The sequence below is a fragment of the Melanaphis sacchari genome, unplaced genomic scaffold (assembly GCF_002803265.2).
Source record: "Melanaphis sacchari strain LSU unplaced genomic scaffold, SCAv2.0 Contig857_pilon_pilon, whole genome shotgun sequence".
In the NCBI taxonomy this organism is placed as follows: domain Eukaryota; kingdom Metazoa; phylum Arthropoda; class Insecta; order Hemiptera; family Aphididae; genus Melanaphis; species Melanaphis sacchari.
Window position 1 is genome coordinate 1 of NW_020271603.1, and position 20,256 is coordinate 20,256.

A 20,256-nucleotide genomic window follows, 5' to 3' on the forward strand; every position below is an offset into this window, starting at 1 on the left:
AAGTATTAATTAAAACTATATAAACTTTAAAAATAACAAACTATTAAAACAAATTACAGTCTTTAATGCCAATGGTATTAGTTATACTTTATTAACTTAAAAATAAACCACTAAAAACAAATAACAGTTTTGGTAATTAGGTATTAGAAAATATATTATATTATTATTTATTATTAAAATTTAATAGGTAGTTTTTAATCTATCATTATGTTGATTTTCTTTTCTTTCAGCTGTAAATATTTTTGTAATCATCCACTTGATAGCTGTTCATTAATTTTATTTATAATATGTTTTCACTTATGTCATTTAATTTGTGTTGTCTATTGAAAGCCTCTGTTGTTGCTCAGTTAGAGATGCACGAGTTGATGCCCACTGGTAATTTTATCTTGATAAGTCTTTGTTTTTGAAACATTTCATCTAAAAATATTTCATTTATAAAATATACTAATAATTTTAACTAATTAATTGTATAACTAATTTGAGTAAAAGAATTGTATATAAAGGATATTATTTTGCTGCTTCTCCTAATATTTAAAAGAATGTTAAAAGATATTTAAAATTTTATGAGAAAATTTTCACTACTTATAGAAATAACTAAAATATCTACCAGAAATCGTTGTAAGGGTTGATCTGATTTTAAATCAGTGGTGTGTAGTTTCACTCCACCCTTAAAGTAGAGAGTTATGTCATGAATAGCTTTGTTTTCAAGTGTTTTATTCCAAAATAAACAATTTAATTTTATAGTTAGATAATAATTAATTAAAATATTATTCAATAGAATTAATTAGATAAATAGAAGTACATTTTGAATAATAAAGATTTTACTACCATTTATAGTGAACTTATCATTATTTTCAGACATTGATAAAGCCGCAAAGTCGGTTATTGTTATGATATACCATTCTCATCTTCACTATCATAACCAATATTTTCTGGAGTCACTGGTACATTATTCGCTTATCAGAATCATAAACTGATGCTCCCCAGTCATTTTATTTCCTTGTAATATTTCCCAATTGGTGTATTTATAAATGTTTATGAAACATTTTGCTGGTCCTCCCCAGTGCTTCGATTAAATGTTTTTCATCGCATATTTTTAACATTACGTTTACATTTTTATATTTATTTTTACAGAACGGGATTTTCAAAAGATTGAGAGTTGAATCTAATTTCATTATTTTAAACCAAGCATCTTTTTCATTCTAAACAATATTTTGTATAAGTGATATATAAGAAGCTAAACAAAAATTTTAAATTTATAGTTTAATTGTGGGATTCGGCAAGTATAATAAAGATAATATTTTAACTTCTGGAGATAAGGATGCTTAAATATATTTGGTATTTGCCAGAATGTCTTTGGTGACAACAGTTTGTATTTTTCAATGCACCAAAATATCTGTTTGATTGCCGTAAATTAGCGGCATGTTTTAACTGTGATTGCTCATAATAAATAAAAGTAAATATATTTCTACAAAATTTTAAACAAAACAATAACGATGCAACACTAATTGAATAAATAATTTAACCAAATATTTGGGATAAATTTGTGATAAATAATATCTCATCTGTTTACCAACCGTAATCAAATAAACGAGTTACCGTAATACGTCGGTTAACCGATTTAACCACTACTTACTGTACAACATTCTGATTATAATCTTATAATTCTGAGGATTAACATTTGATTGCTGATTACATAATCAATGTTAAACAGAACGGCTAACTGGCTCTTAGTATGTTCTGAGTATAAACTCATGTGCATCCCATGCGTCCTATGTCCCATACGACCTCCCCGGCCTCCGCCGTGCTTGATCCGCTACGTGTGTACGGTATAATATTTACCCCACCAACTTCCTATCCGTTAAGTGATCAACATAATATAAATTATGTACTTATATTTTTTTATTACTATCACCTGATACGAGTTATCAATTACATATTTAATTAAAACAACGACCTATGCGACCCATACGACCTCCCAGCCCGCCGCCTGATCCGCTACGTGTGTGACGTATATTTTCCCTTCATCACCTCACCATAGCCTTACTGGTCCGCCACCGATCGCGTATGTATGCGATGTACATTTACCCTCTCCCCGATCTATATATTTAACCACTACGTGTTTACATCTGATCAGTTATCAAGTTATCATTATCATATTATTGTATACATTAATAGCTATAGTTACAATAACAAATTAATATATACCTATTATTAAATAACATACAACGATATCAGAATCTTCCCACGAAATACTATCATACCTATTAGTGAATAACACGCATTAATAACCAATATATATATACTAAAAAATACCCTATTTGCTTACAAACAATAATAATTAAGTAAATACCTATTATTGAATAACATATAATGATAACAGAATCTTCCCACGAAATACTATCATACCTTTAAAAAATCCTAAAACATAATTGAACGGACAATGATATAGAATCAGTCTGTTCTAGACATCTATAATTGTACGAATACGTTGTTCGCTACGTGTTTTCGAAGTCTCCACGCAATTATTTTACCGTTTACAATAAATTGTCTACTATTTTACAATTATCACTACATGTTTTTCTGTGTTTATTTTTTTTAACATATTATATTTGTTATCAATTTATTCCTTAAACTATATCATTATGTTTATATGCAATGAATGTTCATCAGTCTTCTCCGTGAAACGAAATTTGACCGTTCACCAGAAGAGGCACGCGGGTATATGTTTTAAGTGTTCTATATGCATCAAGACATTCTATAACAAGTCACATCGTAATAGACATGAGAAAAATGTTCATGGTGAGTTTACTTATTTTATTCAATATTAATTTATATCTTATATAATAATATTTATTTTTCATAAGGTATTGTTAACGTTACGGTTATTCGTCAGCCCGCTCAGCCGATTGATAGACCTAGCGTTATACAGTATGCACCACCTGCAGTCAATACACCTCAGGGGAGTATTCAGATTGCACCTCAAATTTTTGTCCCCGATACACCTCCCAGTTGTTCGAGTACATCAACTGACATATCTCTATCCGATGATGATATTTGTATGACAGCTATGGACGAATATGAAGTTAATACAGGTTAGTCTATTTTAAAAATTCGTATAAATCGCATGTTTAATTTATTTAAAAAATTCTTATAAATCATAAGTTTAATTTTAAACTTATCAAGTGGTCTGTGAAGCGATCAATGGTATAATAGTTGGAGTATTCCGGCATTGCACTGGCTGTCAGATCGTTTGATAGGTTTATTTTTTTAAATTATTTTTTTTCAACACGATTTTATACGATATTTCTTTTAATATATATATAATATACATATATCATAAGTATAATAATATAGGGAAATTAGTTTTTCATTAGATTTATTTATAAGGATTTATTTATATTTAAGATTCTTATACAACTACGAACGTTAACGGTAATCGTGTATCCACCGCCAACACCACGTCAGCTGCTAAGGCAAAGAAGGCACGCATGAGCTTAGTACAATCCAACGAATTCGTTGAGATTTCATCGTCCGTCAACCGTAAAATCGTTTGGTACTACGCGAAAAATATAAATAATATACCGATTTATTCTGAGTTTCTCCGCTCACTCAAGTCTGAGCTTAAAAATTTGATTAAAGTCAGCGTACAAAAACATGCTATTAAATTCAATCTAAAACTAGAGGCGACTTACAGCAGACCAAATATATTAAATTCATCGGAAAATAGAGCGTTTAAAACAATAGCAGTGGAAATATTTATAGACAGCAATATTTCAGAAATTATAGAAAAGGCGATTGTTAAGTTGATGGATGAACAAGAGACATATAAATCGCGTGGAAGTGGGTTCACATTAGATTCTATAGACGGGTTATTGGTAACCTTATATAGATATACTCCGATGGGTGGATCATCATACATAGCGTTACCAGCGTATATAGATAGAAAACGGGGTACAATTAACCCTCAAAACAATGAACAACAATGTTTTAAGTGGGCGATACTAGCGAGGCATGTGACAGGGCAGGCCGTATGTCGAGTTGGAGAAAATTATACTAAACATGAAGCTAAATACAATTTTAGTAATATCACGTTCCCAACCCCTATATCTGATATTGTAAAATTTGAAAAAAATAACGTCAACGTATCCGTAAATGTTTATGGGTTGGATAAAAAATTTCAGCCACTACGCAAATGTATGACGTATGAAGTGTACCCGCTACGTATTGTTGACGATGAGAAGGTTGACCACTTCGATCTACTATTGGTGACGGATGAAGAAAACTCTCATTATGTGTATATATCGAATTTTTCCCGACTCCTTCGCGCGCAGACAACTAGACATACAGAGAGAGTTGTGTTCTGTAAGAGATGCTTCACGTCATTCGATAGTCAAAGTTTGAAATTCAAGTTGGGTGGACAGGCGGGACTGCAACAGCATAAGCTGATTTGTGGTGTACAAAAGCTTATATTACCTTTGATGCCTAAAGAGGGTGAGTGTCTACAGTTTGAAGCATGGAGAAACACTCAGAGACATCCCATAGTAATATATGCAGATTTCGAGACTATACTGATGAAGACTGACGAAGCGAAGGGGAAAAACACAGAAATAATACATAGACATGAAGCGATGAGTTATGGGCTCATGGTGAAGGCGAGCAATAACGTACCGGTAGAGCTATTAGCGAAACATAACATATCAACAGAACCAATATTATACCGAGGAAATGAGAGTCGACAGGATGTGGCGAGACATTTTGTTAAAACAGTATCTGAAATAGCATTAAACATAGAAAAATTATTGAAGACGAATATTTCGATAAACATGACTACGAGTGACGTTCAGACTCACCAAGCAGCTACACAGTGCAACCTCTGTCGAATCAAATTTACATCACCTATAGAAATACAGCATCGTAAGACAGCCGACCATTGCCATCTCTCAGGAAAATATCGTCAAGCTATATGTAACACATGTAATCAAAAACTTCAAACACCAATTTTTGTACCGTGCTACTTCCACAACTTATCGAACTACGACGCGCACCTGATAGTCAAAGAACTTGGTCATGACACCCAAGCCATTAGAGTAATACCGAACAGTGAGGAAAAATACATATCATTCTCTAAATACGTGTCAAATAAATTTTCAATCCGCTTCATAGACACTTTTCGGTTTATGGCATCAGGACTGTCAACTCTAGCCAAAAATCTTGTGACACCGGGTCTAGAGAACTTCAGAGAGACCGCTAAAGTTTTCGATGAAGTCGATATGTCACTCGTGACTCGGAAGGGGGTTTACCCGTACGAGTACACGGATGGATGGAAGCGGTTAGATGAAGTAAGACTACCTAGGAAGAAAGAATTTTATAGCACGTTAAATGAGTCGGGAATAAAGGAAGAGGAATATGATCACGCGAAGGAGGTCTGGGACCACTTCGGTTGTAAGACGTTGGGCGAGTACAGTGATTTGTATTTGAAAATCAACGTTTTGTTGTTGGCAGACTTCTTTGAGAATTTTCGCGATGTCTGTATGAAAACGTATAACCTTGATGCCGCTTACTACTTTACCGTACCTGGGCTGAGCTTTGACGCAATGATGAAATTTACAGGTCAAAAGTTGCAGCTGTTGACTGATTATGATATGTTATTGATGTTTGAGGATGGTTAGTATATCAAAATTATTTTTAAAATATATATATAATATATATATAATAATCTTATATATATATTTTTATAGGTATTCGTGGTGGATTGGTACAGGCAAGCATGAGGTACGCGAAGGCGAATAATATAAAGACCCCAGACTATGACAAGACTAAGGATAAATCTTGGTTGATATATCAAGACTGTAATTATATTTATATTTTTTATTTTATTTTATTTTCAATCCTAAACTTTAAACTTTATAGGTAATAATCTCTATGGTTGGGCTATGAGTCAGTACATGCCATACGGTAACTTCAACTGGGTTGAATCCAACCTGAACGGACTGAGCGAGATGTCACCAACGTCAGATAAAGGACGAGTATACGAAGTCGATATCTCATACCCACAACACTTACACGATCATGATAACGATCTACCTTTCCTACCACAAAACGGTATACCACCAGGTTCGAAGGTAAAAAAATTGATGGCAACGTTTCAGCAGAAGAGGAATTATATTATTCATTATAGGAACCTGCAGCAGGCAATTGAAAATGGGTTGATAGTTGATAAAGTAAATATTTTTATTTTAAAAGCTTTTATTCATATTTATATATATAAGTTTTTTTTTTTTTTTTTTTAGGTACATAGAGTTTTAGAGTTCAGTCAGTCTGCATGGTTAGCAGATTACATTAACTTAAACACTGAAATGAGAAAGAAGGCAAATAATGACTTTGAGAAGGACTTTTTCAAATTAATGAACAACGCAGTATTTGGTATGTCACTTTATTTACTTAATTTTACTATTTTACTATCAGTTTTTTTTTTTTTTTTTTTTTTTTTCTAGGGAAGACTATGCAATCGAAAAGGAAAGAAATGAAGATGGAGTTAGTGTCATGTGAGAGACGATTACAAAGACTTATTAATAAAACGACATTTAAGCATACGACTAGGTATAGTGAAAACCTGAATGCGGTCGCACTGGAAAACAAAATAATAAAATTTGATAAACATATCTATATTGGTAAATAGACTTTTTAATTTTTATAATATACATTATTAATTCATTTATTATATATAGGATTTGCTGTACTTGACATCTCCAAGACGATGATGTACGATTATCATTATAATGTTATGAAAAAACATTATACTAATAATATCAAGCTTATGTATACTGACACAGGTAAATATATTTAAACTATCCTCATGCATCTACATAATATAATAATTTAATATCATTATTACAGATTCATTGATATACCTTATTAAAACCGATGATTTTTATAAAGACTTACTTGACAACTCCAACTTGATGGATAGACTGGATACGGCGGACTTACCTCCTATCCACCTGTGCTACACTACAGCTAGGAAAAAGGTGCCAGGCTTTTTCTCAGACGAGGTAAAAGGACATACGATGACCGAGTTTTGCGCACTACGTGCAAAATCATACGCGTACAACATAAATGCAGGAGAAGAGGATGCGGTGAGAGATAAGGACGATAAGGATAAAGTTGGTGGAGAAAATATCAAGGCTAAGGGGGTAAGACAGCATGTGGTTAAAAACCATATGACGTTGGAGGAACATAGAAGGTGTTTGTTTGATGAAGGTAGAGTGGAGGCATATAAAGATATTAGATAATATATCAATCAGATCGTTCAAACACCAGCTCATGACAATAAAAACAAAAAAGTTAACATACAACAATTATGACGACAAGCGAGTGGTATTGATTGATAAAATACATACCTTAGCTCATGGACATTACAGTATAGAGTAAGTTATTAAAACTATATACTTTTCAAATTATTTTACCTTTTAATTTTTATAGGGAAGACGAACCTGGAGAAGCTGAGGAGTAGTCAGAACTTGATTTTGAGGTAGATGGTGAAGGACGTAGATGGTTAGATTTTGAAAAAAGTTTTATGAGAGAGCTTCTTCAGTACAGTACTAAATAATCCTACCACTATTTTTAAAAATATTATATATATATATATATATATATATATATTCAATTTGTAAATAGCATTGTATATATTACTATAATAATAATTTATATTTACGTTGTATTATATGAATGTAAGCATGTAATTGATAAATTATTAAGATTGATTAATGCAAAAGCCATATAGTTACCTATATATATATACATTTATATTTATTTATTGTACACTTTTTTTTTCCTATATAAATGTTTCAGATAGGAATCATTGTATTTAATTAAAATATAAATAAAAAAGCAATGTTAACGTATAATATTATTATGTTTATTAAATATAATATATACAATCTCTTTTTTTTTTTTTTTTTTTTACGAATTATTTATATACCATTTTCTTATAGCAAATACTTTATAGAATGTACATTGTTTTGGATTAAATTCCATATGAAAAATATAACAAGGTAGAGTTTCATCGTTACAAATTTGATCCAATCGAGGGCAGCCCAAGTCTTCGATGTTAATGAGTGCAATGTGTGGAATATAGTTCATAAGAAGTTGTTTTTTCTGCTCACCCTTCACGTAAATGCACTTGGAATTTCAACGAATTCAATATCCTTCCGAGTTCCTCGTACTCGACATCGCCATATTCCAGAGATAGTTGATGATAATTATGCTCCAACCACTTGTTAGTTTTTCGACTCTTGTTGTCCTACATAGTATTTGAATTTTTAAAAATCTAATGTTGAGTTGCCCATGTTTCTGTGTCGATTATAATAATATTAATAAAATATTTATTTTTTACTCCAAGAACGCATTGAATGTCTATGATGGCCGAACACATTATGACTTGTCTTTATAATGAGATTCAATAGTACTTATTATGTTAGGTAATATTTTTCTCAATTCAATACACATATAGTTTTGATAAACTCCAATACTTTTCACGTGCTCTGCAACTTCTATAGACGATAGTTGTATCGTTTTTATTTGTTCTTCCTGCACATGAATGGATTTATAATTTTCTTCAAGTAAATGCTCGATTTGATCAAATTTATGTGTATATGTTTTGAAAGACTGCTCGATATTTGTTACAATGTTTTTAGTATCACTCGATTGAGAACTACCAAACACGTTCATAGCTAAAGTACGACTGACACTATTTCTTAACATCACATGCATTTATCCAACTATTATGTGCATTATCAAATCCTAACCACTTGACATATATTTGTTTTCCCTTCCTACGTATAATTTTTTCGATTAAATATTCGTTTGGGAAATTGGACTTGTATATTTCTTCAGAGTAAAAACATCCGGATATAGGTTTACCCATATAATCTTGTAATTGATAAGTAACGGGTAATGTTTTATTTATTTTGATAACTTTGAATATTTCCGTAGACCAGTTTGGTAGATAACCTTTTGTAAACACGCCTTTTTGTGTACTGATACGAACGTTATCGCCGACTTTGAATTTAATTTTTACATTATTAATTTTACACTGTTTTATTACCACTGATGCGGGGTCGGAATCTGCTTGTACTGGTGTCATTCCTATAGTCCTATGTCGTGAATTATTGTATTCGTCAAGCAACTTTGGTAAAATTGAAACCCATTCGTGTGAACCACGTGCAGTGAACTCTCTATACATTTTTTGTTTCAGAGTACGGTTGAATCTTTCTACTATACTCGCTTTTAGAATACTGAAAGTTGAATATTTGTGTATGTTATACTTGGTCATTAAAGCGTCAAAAGTAGTGTTATAAAATTCTTTTCCGTTATCGAGTTGTAAAAGTTTTGGTGAACGAACAAGTAATATTGTAGCCATCGCACTAGTAACTTCTTTACCCGATTTTGTCTTTAATGGTATTGCCCAAGAAAGTTTTGTAAAACAGTCAATAACACATAAAATGTACTTAAATCCACCATTTTTCTTTGAATATGGTATCATTTCAACCAAGTCAGCTTGCCATAAATCATTTTTTCCATAAACGTTAACTCTACGCCTAGTGAAATTTTTCCTTGCCGGCTTGTGAAGTTCGTTGGCGATTTCCCGTTTAGACATTTGGAATTCGTTTTATTAATCCAGCCTCACGTAATTCTTCGAAAATCGAAATTATTTCGTTAGAGACACCTGTATTGCCGGCTGATGTTGACGCAAGAAGTAAACGTAATCGATCGACCAACTCGTTTGGATTATCCCAATATACTAGGTTATTTTTCTGTAATTTCATGGACAGCCCGCCACCCGAGGGAAATAATTTCCTGATAACTGTAGAATATTTAGAGCTACCCTTTTTTATTTTTTTTTTTCCGTTTGTAGTTAAATGTACCGATGTTTGAATTAATATAGATTTATATATAGCTAAATCGTTGTCAGTATAAACAAGTGGATTTTTCAAAAATAATAACTGTGTAAGACCTGATGTTGATGGGTAAACAGTACCATCAATAAGTATAGTGTTTTCAATGAATTTTACTTCTTTATCACCCAAGATAATATAGCCGTTTGGAAGTTTTTTCGGACCATAGATTTTATCCAAGTCTGTAGACTGAAGCCAATTTTCAATTTCTTGTTGATAGTCGTTAGCAAATGAGTTTTTCGATTTATCGTTATTATTTTCTTTGATCAATGATAATCCGGGTTTATTTGATATTTTAGTTAAAGGATCGATAATTGGTTTTAATGTCTGTGTCATTAATTGTTGAACATTATCTGACCCGGTTTTTAATGCAATGTATTTACGTTTGATACTTTCCTTAGCTTTAACTAGCTCATCTAAAACAGTAGTTGATTCTGTCATGACTACGTTTTGAATGACACATTTTTATTATTTGTAACGTGTTATATAACTACATAAGTATCAAACCCAAAACGATAACGTCCGTTATCACGATCGCTATCTTTACAAATAACGACAAATGTAAACCTATCGCGGTTCCAACATGTTACACAAAACTATTTAAATTGCATATATGACATATCTCCAGAACAGTGCTCGTTGTACACGTGTCTTAAATTGGTTTCATCTTGTTTGAACAATACTATTAAATTTGCATTATCACGTATCAACTGTTTAGGTACTTTAGAATAACTCTGAGCCAGATAAAATATATCTATTTTATTATGACGACCTCGAGAGAAATATTCTCTTATTACTTGTTGCTGTTCCCCGATAACATCATCCAAGATAAAAATTGAATTTGATAAGACTTTTTCAGGTGGAATTACTTTATCATTCTCGAAAAAAGTAAAAATATTGATACCGTCAATACTATCAATAATACGTTTTAATAGTTTATATTTTGGTTGTTCAAGCGTTTTAGAGTATATATAAACGTTTTCAAATCGTAAACCGTTTTCATCGACTAGTAGAAAATATATAAGATTGGTTTTACCACATCCCGAGCTCCCGAGTACTAACGACCTTATCGTATTTGGGAAAAGCTCGCCGTGTCTCAACTGTATAGTATCAGGGGTATCAATGTTATAAATTTGAAGTTTTTTCTCTTGCTCGATAAAGCGCATTTTTAAAAAGAAAAATTTTTCACTATAAATACAGATGCTATGTTAGTGAGAACGTCACACGATGTCTCACGTTCGTAAGCGGAACAACAATAAGGGGTCCGGTTTTATTAACTCTGTTATAAATCATTTACCCGTGGAATTACATTTACCAGGCTACAGGTATGTCATTGTAATATATTATTAAAATCTCAACTAAATTATATATTTATGTTATAGATTTGCTAGTCCTGGAACCAAATTAAAAGAAAGATTAGCACGTGGAGAACGTGGAATAAACCGTCTTGACGAGTTGGCCAGAGCTCACGATATCGCATACGAAGAAAGTAATTCGCTAACTGATAGGCATAGAGCAGACGAAATATTGGAAAATCAAGCGTGGGAGGTGTTTAAATCTAAAAACACTGGTATCAAGGAAAAAGCTGCGTCTTGGCTAGTTACTACAGCCATGAAGGTCAAACGTAAGATGGGCGCTGGATGTGGATTTAAACAAATTGTTTCAACTGCTAAAAATTCAATCAAAAATAAAATGAATGAAAATAATATAACTAAATTAGTAAAAACATGTCTGACAGCTGCGAAAAAATCTAAAAAATCTAAAAATAAGAAGACTAAAACTCTAAGAATTATACCAATACCAAAAAAGGGTGGTGTTTTACCGTTAATACCTATTTTTGCTGGTTTATCTGCATTAGACGCACTTACCGGTGGTGTTGGTAATATAGTAAATGTCGTGAATGAATTAAATTCTGGTAAAAACACTCCTATTCATTTAGGTAAAGGTCTATATCTAGCACCTCATAAAGGTAGTTCTTATAAAATCGTAAAAGGTAAAGATTTATACCTAGCACCATACAAGGGCGGATCAGTTAAGAAATCAAGAAAATCTTCAAAAAACTAATTGTCACGTTACCCGATAGAGCGTTGTACGATTATGAGATTATAAAATACGCTGTTTTGTTGAAAATACCTCATTTCATCGGTGTATTTTCTAGAGACAAGTTGCCACAACGTATCAAAAATCAAGAGTCAGGTGTAGTTAATTTAGACAGTGAAATCGGTACAGGTACTCCTCATTGGGTAGCGTATAAGAAAATCGGAAAACAAGTTAAATATTTTGACAGCTACGGAAACATACCCCCTCCGTTAGAATTACAGAAATATTTTAACGGATACAATATTGAATATAATTACGAACGATATCAAAAATATAATACAATAAACTGTGGGCATGTGTGTTTAAAATTTTTATCATGTATACTATAACTTTACCGGCAACTCAAGCGAATTATCATGCGACTTTTTCCCACCTATAGAAGTAAGTAAAAATGCAAAAATCGGACTGTTAGGTTTTCAAACGAATAATTCTATACCTAATGTAAACGACAAGTGCAATAAACTAGGTTTCGTATATAATAATCTCGATGTACGTGTAAGCACTAGTTACACAATACCTACAGGCTCTTACAAGTTGAAAGAAATTGAGGCGGCAATAAAGCGTGCATTACCCAAGTCGAATATTTTATTCGTATTGAGAGCAGATAATAATACATTAAAATGTTCAATGTTTTGCAGTGAAACTGTAGATTTTTCCATGTCTAATAGTATTGGGCAGTTGTTAGGGTTTAAAAATGGTAAATATGATGCTAATATCAATCACGAATCAGATACGTTGGTTAATATAACCAAAACAAACTGTATATATATCGATTCAAATCTGGTTATGGGTTCATTCGTCAACGGTAAGCAGTGTCATACAATACATGAGTTTTATCCGAATGTACCTCCAGGCTATAAAATAATAGAGGTTCCAACACATTTGGTGTTTTATTCTCTCAATGCTACATCTATATCGCATGCAAGTATAATTTTAAAAAATCAAGATAATGAGTTGATTGATCTACGAGGTGAACCAGTATAAATACGATTATTAATTCAAGACTCGTGATGGGCTTACAATTTTATAATATAAATACGAATGCATCTGTAAAACCTGTTAGTCGTGTTAGAAACACTATCAAGGTAACAACTCTTAAGAAGAAATATTCTAAACGTAAACTAGTTGAACATAGTCTAACACCAGAAAATTTGGCTTTTCTACGCTCGCTAAACGCTATTTAATATGGATGATATGTATTTAGATGTCACGGCTGAATACACCGATGATTATAAAATAACTCAAATTGAATATCATTCATTTTTACCTTATTCAACATCTGCCCTCTCCAATAACGATGAAGTACGTATTGCTTTACATAACACAGAGTCTTATACTTTACCATGTGAGAGTTATATTTACATCGAGGGTACAATAACCAAACCTACAGAAATAACTGAAGAAATTAGATTTATAAACAATGGACTGTCATTTATTTTCTCTGAAATGAAATATGAAATAAACGGTACTTAAATTCAAAAACTTGTTAACCCAGGTATTTCGACTACATTAAAAGGATATTGTTCGTATAATAAATCAAATATTATATCGCATCATAACGCTGCCTGGGATAGTGATATTAAAAATGTCAATAAAGATTTTATCGTCAGCGGTAATTTTAACGGGTGTATTAATCTTAAAGATTTGTTTGGTTTTTGTGAAGATTATAAACGTATTTTAATAAACTGTAATCAACAACTTATATTAAATAGAGCATCGATCGATATGAATGCTGTTAAACAGTTTAAAAATAATGAAATAGTAGACGCTCCTAAACTAAAAGACCAGTGGCGTTTTCTCTGGGTGTGCAAGTTGTGTGTTAACGCCCTAAACATTGATGTCATACATGTGTGTAATATTGTAATTTGTAATTCATATTAGTATATTACATGGTTATATAATTTTATTTACAAAATCTTAAAATAATTGTCATGTAAAAATAATAATATCAAATAATAAACTATTGTTACTATTGTCTATTTTAAGCTCTAAACTCGACCATTCGCCCGCGCCGTCTGCAGCTACGACGCGCAACGGCGTCCAATAAGATTACGCCGATTACGGAATAATATTGTATTATGTTGTGTTTGTGTAGGGTGTAGCCGTGTAGGACGTTAATGTTTCGAACAACGACTTGTGGTATCTAATATCTCATATTCGTAATTTGTCGTGATATTTTCGGATAACTTCGGTGCCATGTTAATACTAGACCAAGTCGTTGAAAATGAAATTAACGACTAGCCACTACTCACTAGTCTAGCGCTAGCCTATACACTGTGTTTGGACCGTTAGTGGGGATCGTCGCGGCTGCACGTTATCCTGTTTACGTCGTACACTCGTACTGCAAGACTGCAACGCCGATCGTCGAAAACATAATATATTCATTATTATATTAATTTGTACATTTTCAGTTTTATATTATATTTAATTTTATAGATGTTGGATTTGGATGTATTTTTAAAAATTTAAAAGTATTTAAAATAAATAATTTTAATAATATGTTGATTGTTAATAGTTGATACGAATTTATTTCCCGTAAGGGGAGTTTTCCTAATTGTTTTCCTCACACATTAACGCCTAACGCCGAAAGTCAGGAAACGCCACTGTAAAAGACGTTAAAATAAACATAACAAAAATATTGTGGAGAATGCCCATAGTGAAAGTGAATGATAGAGAAAAAATACGACTGTTGAAAGTAATCAACAATCAGAAACCTCTAACATGTGCGTTTAGATCGTGGGAACTGTGTGAATATCCGTTTTTACCTCAAAACACTTCGCATTCGTGGAAAGTAATGACATCTAACAAATTATAAAAACCTAGATATGTCATAATCGGTTTTCAAACCGATAGGAAAAATAGCTCAAGTAAAGCAATGTCATTTTTCGATCATTGTAAAATTAAAAACGTAAAGGTCTATTTAAACTCTGAAGTATTCCCATATGAAGATTTTCAAAGCGACTTTACTAAGAACAAGATGACTACATTATATCACGCATATACCGAGTTCCAGAAATCATACTATGGTTATAACGATGTGACACCTCTATTGAACCGTTCGGATTTCAAAAATCTTTCTCCAATTATTGTTGTCGACATGAGTCGGCAGAACGACAACGTGAAAATGTCAACCGTAGACCTCAGGATTGAACTTGAAGTTGATGAAGCGCAGTGGCGCACACGTTATGGGTCAAGGGGGTCAGTTGACCCCCTAAAAAAATTGGGTGGTGGGTGGTCGTTGACCGTTATAACCTGGTGGTGATGAATATTATAGCTAAGATTTTGTAGAATACCTACTATATAGAATGAATTTATCGTGTTATTTAAATAACAACGACATAATAATAACGACAATGGGTAATGACAACGTCATAATATCTATAATGTTCTATTAAAATATTTCAATTGAATTAAGAATTTGATGGATTAATGCGATAAAATGCTATATTTTTACCAAGAACGGGCGAGAACAATGATATTCATGCCCATTGTATGCGATAATAATAATATTATATTAGTGTATAAATTAGTCTACGATAAGATAAAGTATATTTTAAATCATTTTGGGGAAATACCGCACGCCCGATGAGAATCGTGTCATTATTCATTAGTCTGATTAGTCATTACAATTTTGTATTTATAGTTTATACTTATTTTATCTTTAAGTGCTATACTGCCATGCAAATGTATTAATTTCTATCGTTCACATCAGTGTTCAGTCTAGTTCAGTTAAGTATTAATTCTTAACTCTTTTCACTGTAATTTTAGTGTTCATATTCTGAACTTTTTTAAAAACTTTTAATAGTTCATTTTTAAAATTAATATGAAATGTGAATATTGTGGTCGTGAACGTGTTAATCAAAATACAACTAATTGGTGTAGACACATTGAGTCGTGCAAAAAAAAAAAGATTCAGTAATAAAAGACAAAAAGGAAACTTAGATACCTTTTTTGCTAAAAAACTTAAAAACAATTCTGGTAAGTATCGAAAAATAGTTAATAAATTAAATATTATGTTAATTGTAAGGTAATTCGTCATAAAAAAATTCCGAACTTTCAACTTAATATTTTTGTATAGATATTTGACAAGACTTAAAAGACCATGTAGTTGATTGATTAATTTCATAATGATTTAAAAATTAAAATTGAATAGGAATAGAGATATTTTGAAAATGTATTTAAATTTAGAGTGTCGATAAATTTAATATACTGTTTTAGCTGCTGAACAAAATGATGACTGTACAATGGGAGCTTCTGCATCGACCATAGTTACATTAGGTAAATTATATAATACAATTGATTATAAATTAATATTAAACGTATATTATAATATTAATAATTACTATGTGAATATAACATAATGTAAGTTGTTAAATGTTAGGTAATATGTTATAACTTGAAGTCTTAACTTAATACTTAATATTTTTTTGTGTATTCATTTACAGACTTGTCTATGAGTCTATGTAATTATTAAATTATTTTCCTAATAATTAAAAATTAAAATCAACCATTGTTACACCAGGTAAATTATATTAAAATAGTAATACCTACTACTATAGTCATAATAATGATGAAAATTATATACATATAATAATATTAGATGGGTACCTACCTAATAATAATATTTAATTCAAATATATTATATTATTTTATTTAGATAAGTAGGTAAATATTATGTTAAAAATATTTTAATAAACTTATAACTACCATTTAATTTTGCAATTGTATCATTGGAACCTAATATAAATTTAAGATTGATAGTTTAATATGAGATTTAAAATTACCTATAACTTAATTTGTACATAGTGAGAACTTATTATGGTTTATTGAATTTTATTGTAATTTTCTTTTTAAATTCTTCCTAAAGAACATGATCCAGATACAACAGCTGCTATAGAAAATATAAATATTGAATCAAATGATGATAGTGTGTATGCAGATCTATTCAAAAATCCCACAGCAGAAATTACAACTACTACAGAAAATGTAAATTTGACATATAATTCCACCAATTCTGGTAAGTTGGTGTGTATACATACATTTCAAAGATCGAAAGATCTTAATAAATAAAAGAAGAATCAAACTTTGATTGTCTTATGAGTTATGACCATTGTAATCTGTAGTTATTTTTAATTTTTAATTTCTAGTTGATTTAAATATTGATGTCTTCTCAAATGATCCAGCTGAATTGACGTTGCTAGCTCCATTTTCTTACGAAAAAAGAAAATTAATTCTAAATAATGGCCCTTGTCAACCTCAAAAAATTGATATGCCAAATAAAAGATTTCCAGTACACAATAGTAGAAGTTTTCAATGTTCTTGGTATATGAAAACCATGCCAGATGGTTCAGCTACTAGAAGAGAATGGATTTCTTACTCTTGTAGTAAAGATAAAATATTTTGTATTTATTGCATATTAATTGGAAATGAAAAAAGTACTGTATGGACTAGCACAGGCTTCAGCAGTTGGAATAAAGCATCTGAGAGAATAGTGATGCACGAAACATCATCAAATCATATTGAAGCTTGTCTTAAAATTAAATTAGAAGATACATGTTTGCCTCTTTTGCCTAGTATGTTAAAAGCAAGAAATGAGTTTGTTGCAACAAATCGTAAGATAGTTGAAGCTATTATTGAAATAATTTTATACTTGGCTAGACATTCCCTTGCTTTTCGAGGACACCGAGAAAGTTGGTCAGAAAATTTAAGAGGAAATTTTAGAGATCTAGTTTGCTTACTGGGCAAATACCATCCTATCTTAGCATCTTACATTGTTGGGCATCAAGAAAAAAATAAAAACAAGTATGATTTTATTTCATGGAGACGACAAAATCAAATGATAGAATCTTTAGCTAGTTATACTCGTGTTGTGGTTTTAAAACAGATAAAAACTGCCAAATTTTTTAGTCTTACAATGGATAGTACCTTTGATAACTCTAGAAAAGAACAGTTATCATTTGTTATAAGATATTTAAATGAAGATAGTGGAGAAATCAATGAAAGGTTAATTAACTTAAAAGAATGCAGTAATACTTCTTCAGAACAATTGTTTAATATTTTTGAAAAAATTTGTAATGATAATTCTTTAAATTGGAGTGATTATTTAGTGGGACAGTCCTATGATGGGGCTAGTAATATGCGTGGTTCATATAATGGTCTCCAAGCTATAATTAGGCGTTCTAATACTGCTGCTATTTTTGTATGGTGTTATGCACATCGACTGAATTTGGTCCTTACCGATGCTGTTAGTTCCTCTGTGAATGCTGTTGATATGTTTGGAATTATAGAAACCATACATGATTTTATTAATTCAAGCAAGAAAAGGGTTGCATTATTTGAACTCCATCAAGAAAAATGTTATGGTAATAAACAACGTAAACGTCGATTTAAAAGAGTTCAGACAACAAGGTGGTGGTCCCATGATTTGGCATTAAACACTGTTTTGGATACATTTGATGCATTATGTAACACATTAGAAGAACTTCAAAAAAGTGAATGTACAAGTGATCGAAAAGGAGCCTACCAAGCAAAAAGTTTAAAAGAAAATTTAATTTGTGACAAATTTTTGTTAACTGCATTTATTTACAAACAGTTATTTGAAATTGTGACACCTTTAAGTAAAATGCTACAAACTATAGACATAGACCTAATTGGAGTTATAGCTGTAGTAGATGATAAAATACGTGAACTAAAAAAATGCCAGAAGTGATGAAAACTTTTTAAAATTACAGGAAAAAGTTGATCAGTTTAAAATGTGCACATCTGTGGATAACGAAGATTTTAAACCATTACCACTAAATCGTTTAAAGCGAGTTCCAAAAAAGTCTGCTGAAGAAACCCAAGATGAAGTTATCACTGATCCACTTCAACATTTTAAAATTCAAACTTTTTTTGTTGCATATGATACTGCAATTATACAGATTAAAGAAAGGTTCAGTGAAATCACCAAGGGTATATACAAAGATTTGTCTTTATTTTCTCGTAGACGTTTAGAAGAAATTTCAAAAAATAATGATCTATTACCTAAAGATGCATTTGATGTGTTTTCTGATGTTTACAGTAAATTTATACTGAAAGATGATTTAAAAAGGGAATATTTGCAGTTTTCTAAAAGTTATTTCAATTTTGAACAAGTGAAATTATTGCCCTTGAAATTGCATAGCTCTGAAATAGAAATTGATGATGCCCTTAGTGGTTCATTGACTGATGGAGCATCAGAATCAGAAATAGAAGATAGTTTTGAGAACAGTCAAAATAAGCAAGTCAAAGAAGTATCAAAATTTCAAAAAAATGGATGCAGTTTGTCGATTGTTTTAAAGGTTTTGCTAATCAGTGGCCTATCATCTACATTTCCAATGCTTACTACTGCCTTAAAAATTGCTGTTACTCTTCCAGTGGCTAGTACTACTCCAGAGAGAACATTCTCAAAGTTAAATATTGTAAAAAACAAATTACGTAGCACTATGGCAGAAGGAAGACTTGAGAGCTTAATGATACTTTCTTGTGAATCAGATATCAAAATTGAAACTGATCAAATAATCAACGATTTTGCGAGAAAAAGTGTATTGTTAGAAAAAGCATTATTGTATTAATATAATTATTTCTAATTGTATTTCCTCTTTTTAAAAATAATATACAACTTAATTCTAATAAATTGTATTGCTTATCTAAAAAAAAAAAAAATTACAATTTAAGTTCTTTTTCTATCTAAGTCTTACTAATTTAACTTGGCTTTTATTTTAAATACACATCTTTATAAAGGATCATTTAAAATGTATATATTAAAAATGGTAAAAACTATTTTTTACTATTTTTGCCTTAAACATTTTGTATACTTTTGAATAATTATATAATATGCTATAGTTTTGTCTTGTGAACGCTAGTTAAGTATATTGATCTAAGTGTATAGGAATTTAATTTGGTTTGATAAAAAGTTTCCTTATTTACAAGTTACAAACTTAAATATGTAATTAAAACATTTATATAGACAAAAATGAATGTAATAGTTGTTATAGTCATTATTATTATATAAAAATAAAATTTAAATTATTATTAAACTTTAATGACTTTAGGGGGGGGGGGGCTAATCTCAAGTGCCTAGAAGGTCTATATTGGAGTTGCTTTGCTAATGGGTGGGTGGTCATCGTTGTTTTTTAATGTGCGACCCATGTTAGTAAGATTGAGTGTGCGCCACTGA

The 20,256-nt window shown here is 31.0% G+C and overlaps 3 protein-coding genes across 3 annotated transcripts; all 3 read left to right on the forward strand.

Annotated features, from left to right (window-relative positions):
* The first annotated feature begins 2,920 nt into the window (after positions 1-2,920).
* Positions 2,921-5,205, forward strand: LOC112602207. The gene is made up of 3 exons (XM_025350160.1): positions 2,921-3,095; positions 3,409-5,090; positions 5,167-5,205. The coding sequence occupies exons 1-3, from the start codon at positions 3,062-3,064 to the stop codon at positions 5,203-5,205; spliced, it is 1,755 nt and encodes a 584-aa protein (XP_025205945.1). The 5' UTR covers positions 2,921-3,061.
* Positions 5,206-5,273: 68 nt separating this feature from the next.
* Positions 5,274-7,434, forward strand: LOC112602206. Its single transcript, XM_025350159.1, is given in 8 exon segments — positions 5,274-5,667; positions 5,742-5,852; positions 5,914-6,224; positions 6,294-6,426; positions 6,498-6,674; positions 6,732-6,836; positions 6,901-7,283; positions 7,285-7,434. Coding segments are annotated over 8 exon segments (1,764 nt in total).
* A 5,810-nt stretch (positions 7,435-13,244) lies between these two features.
* LOC112602205 (zinc finger MYM-type protein 1-like) lies at positions 13,245-18,768 on the forward strand. The gene is made up of 8 exons (XM_025350158.1): positions 13,245-13,404; positions 14,717-14,850; positions 14,974-15,241; positions 16,278-16,337; positions 16,927-17,076; positions 17,207-18,085; positions 18,167-18,585; positions 18,652-18,768. Exons 1-8 carry the CDS (start codon positions 13,245-13,247, stop codon positions 18,766-18,768), a joined length of 2,187 nt encoding a protein of 728 aa, XP_025205943.1.
* The last annotated feature ends 1,488 nt before the right edge of the window (positions 18,769-20,256 follow it).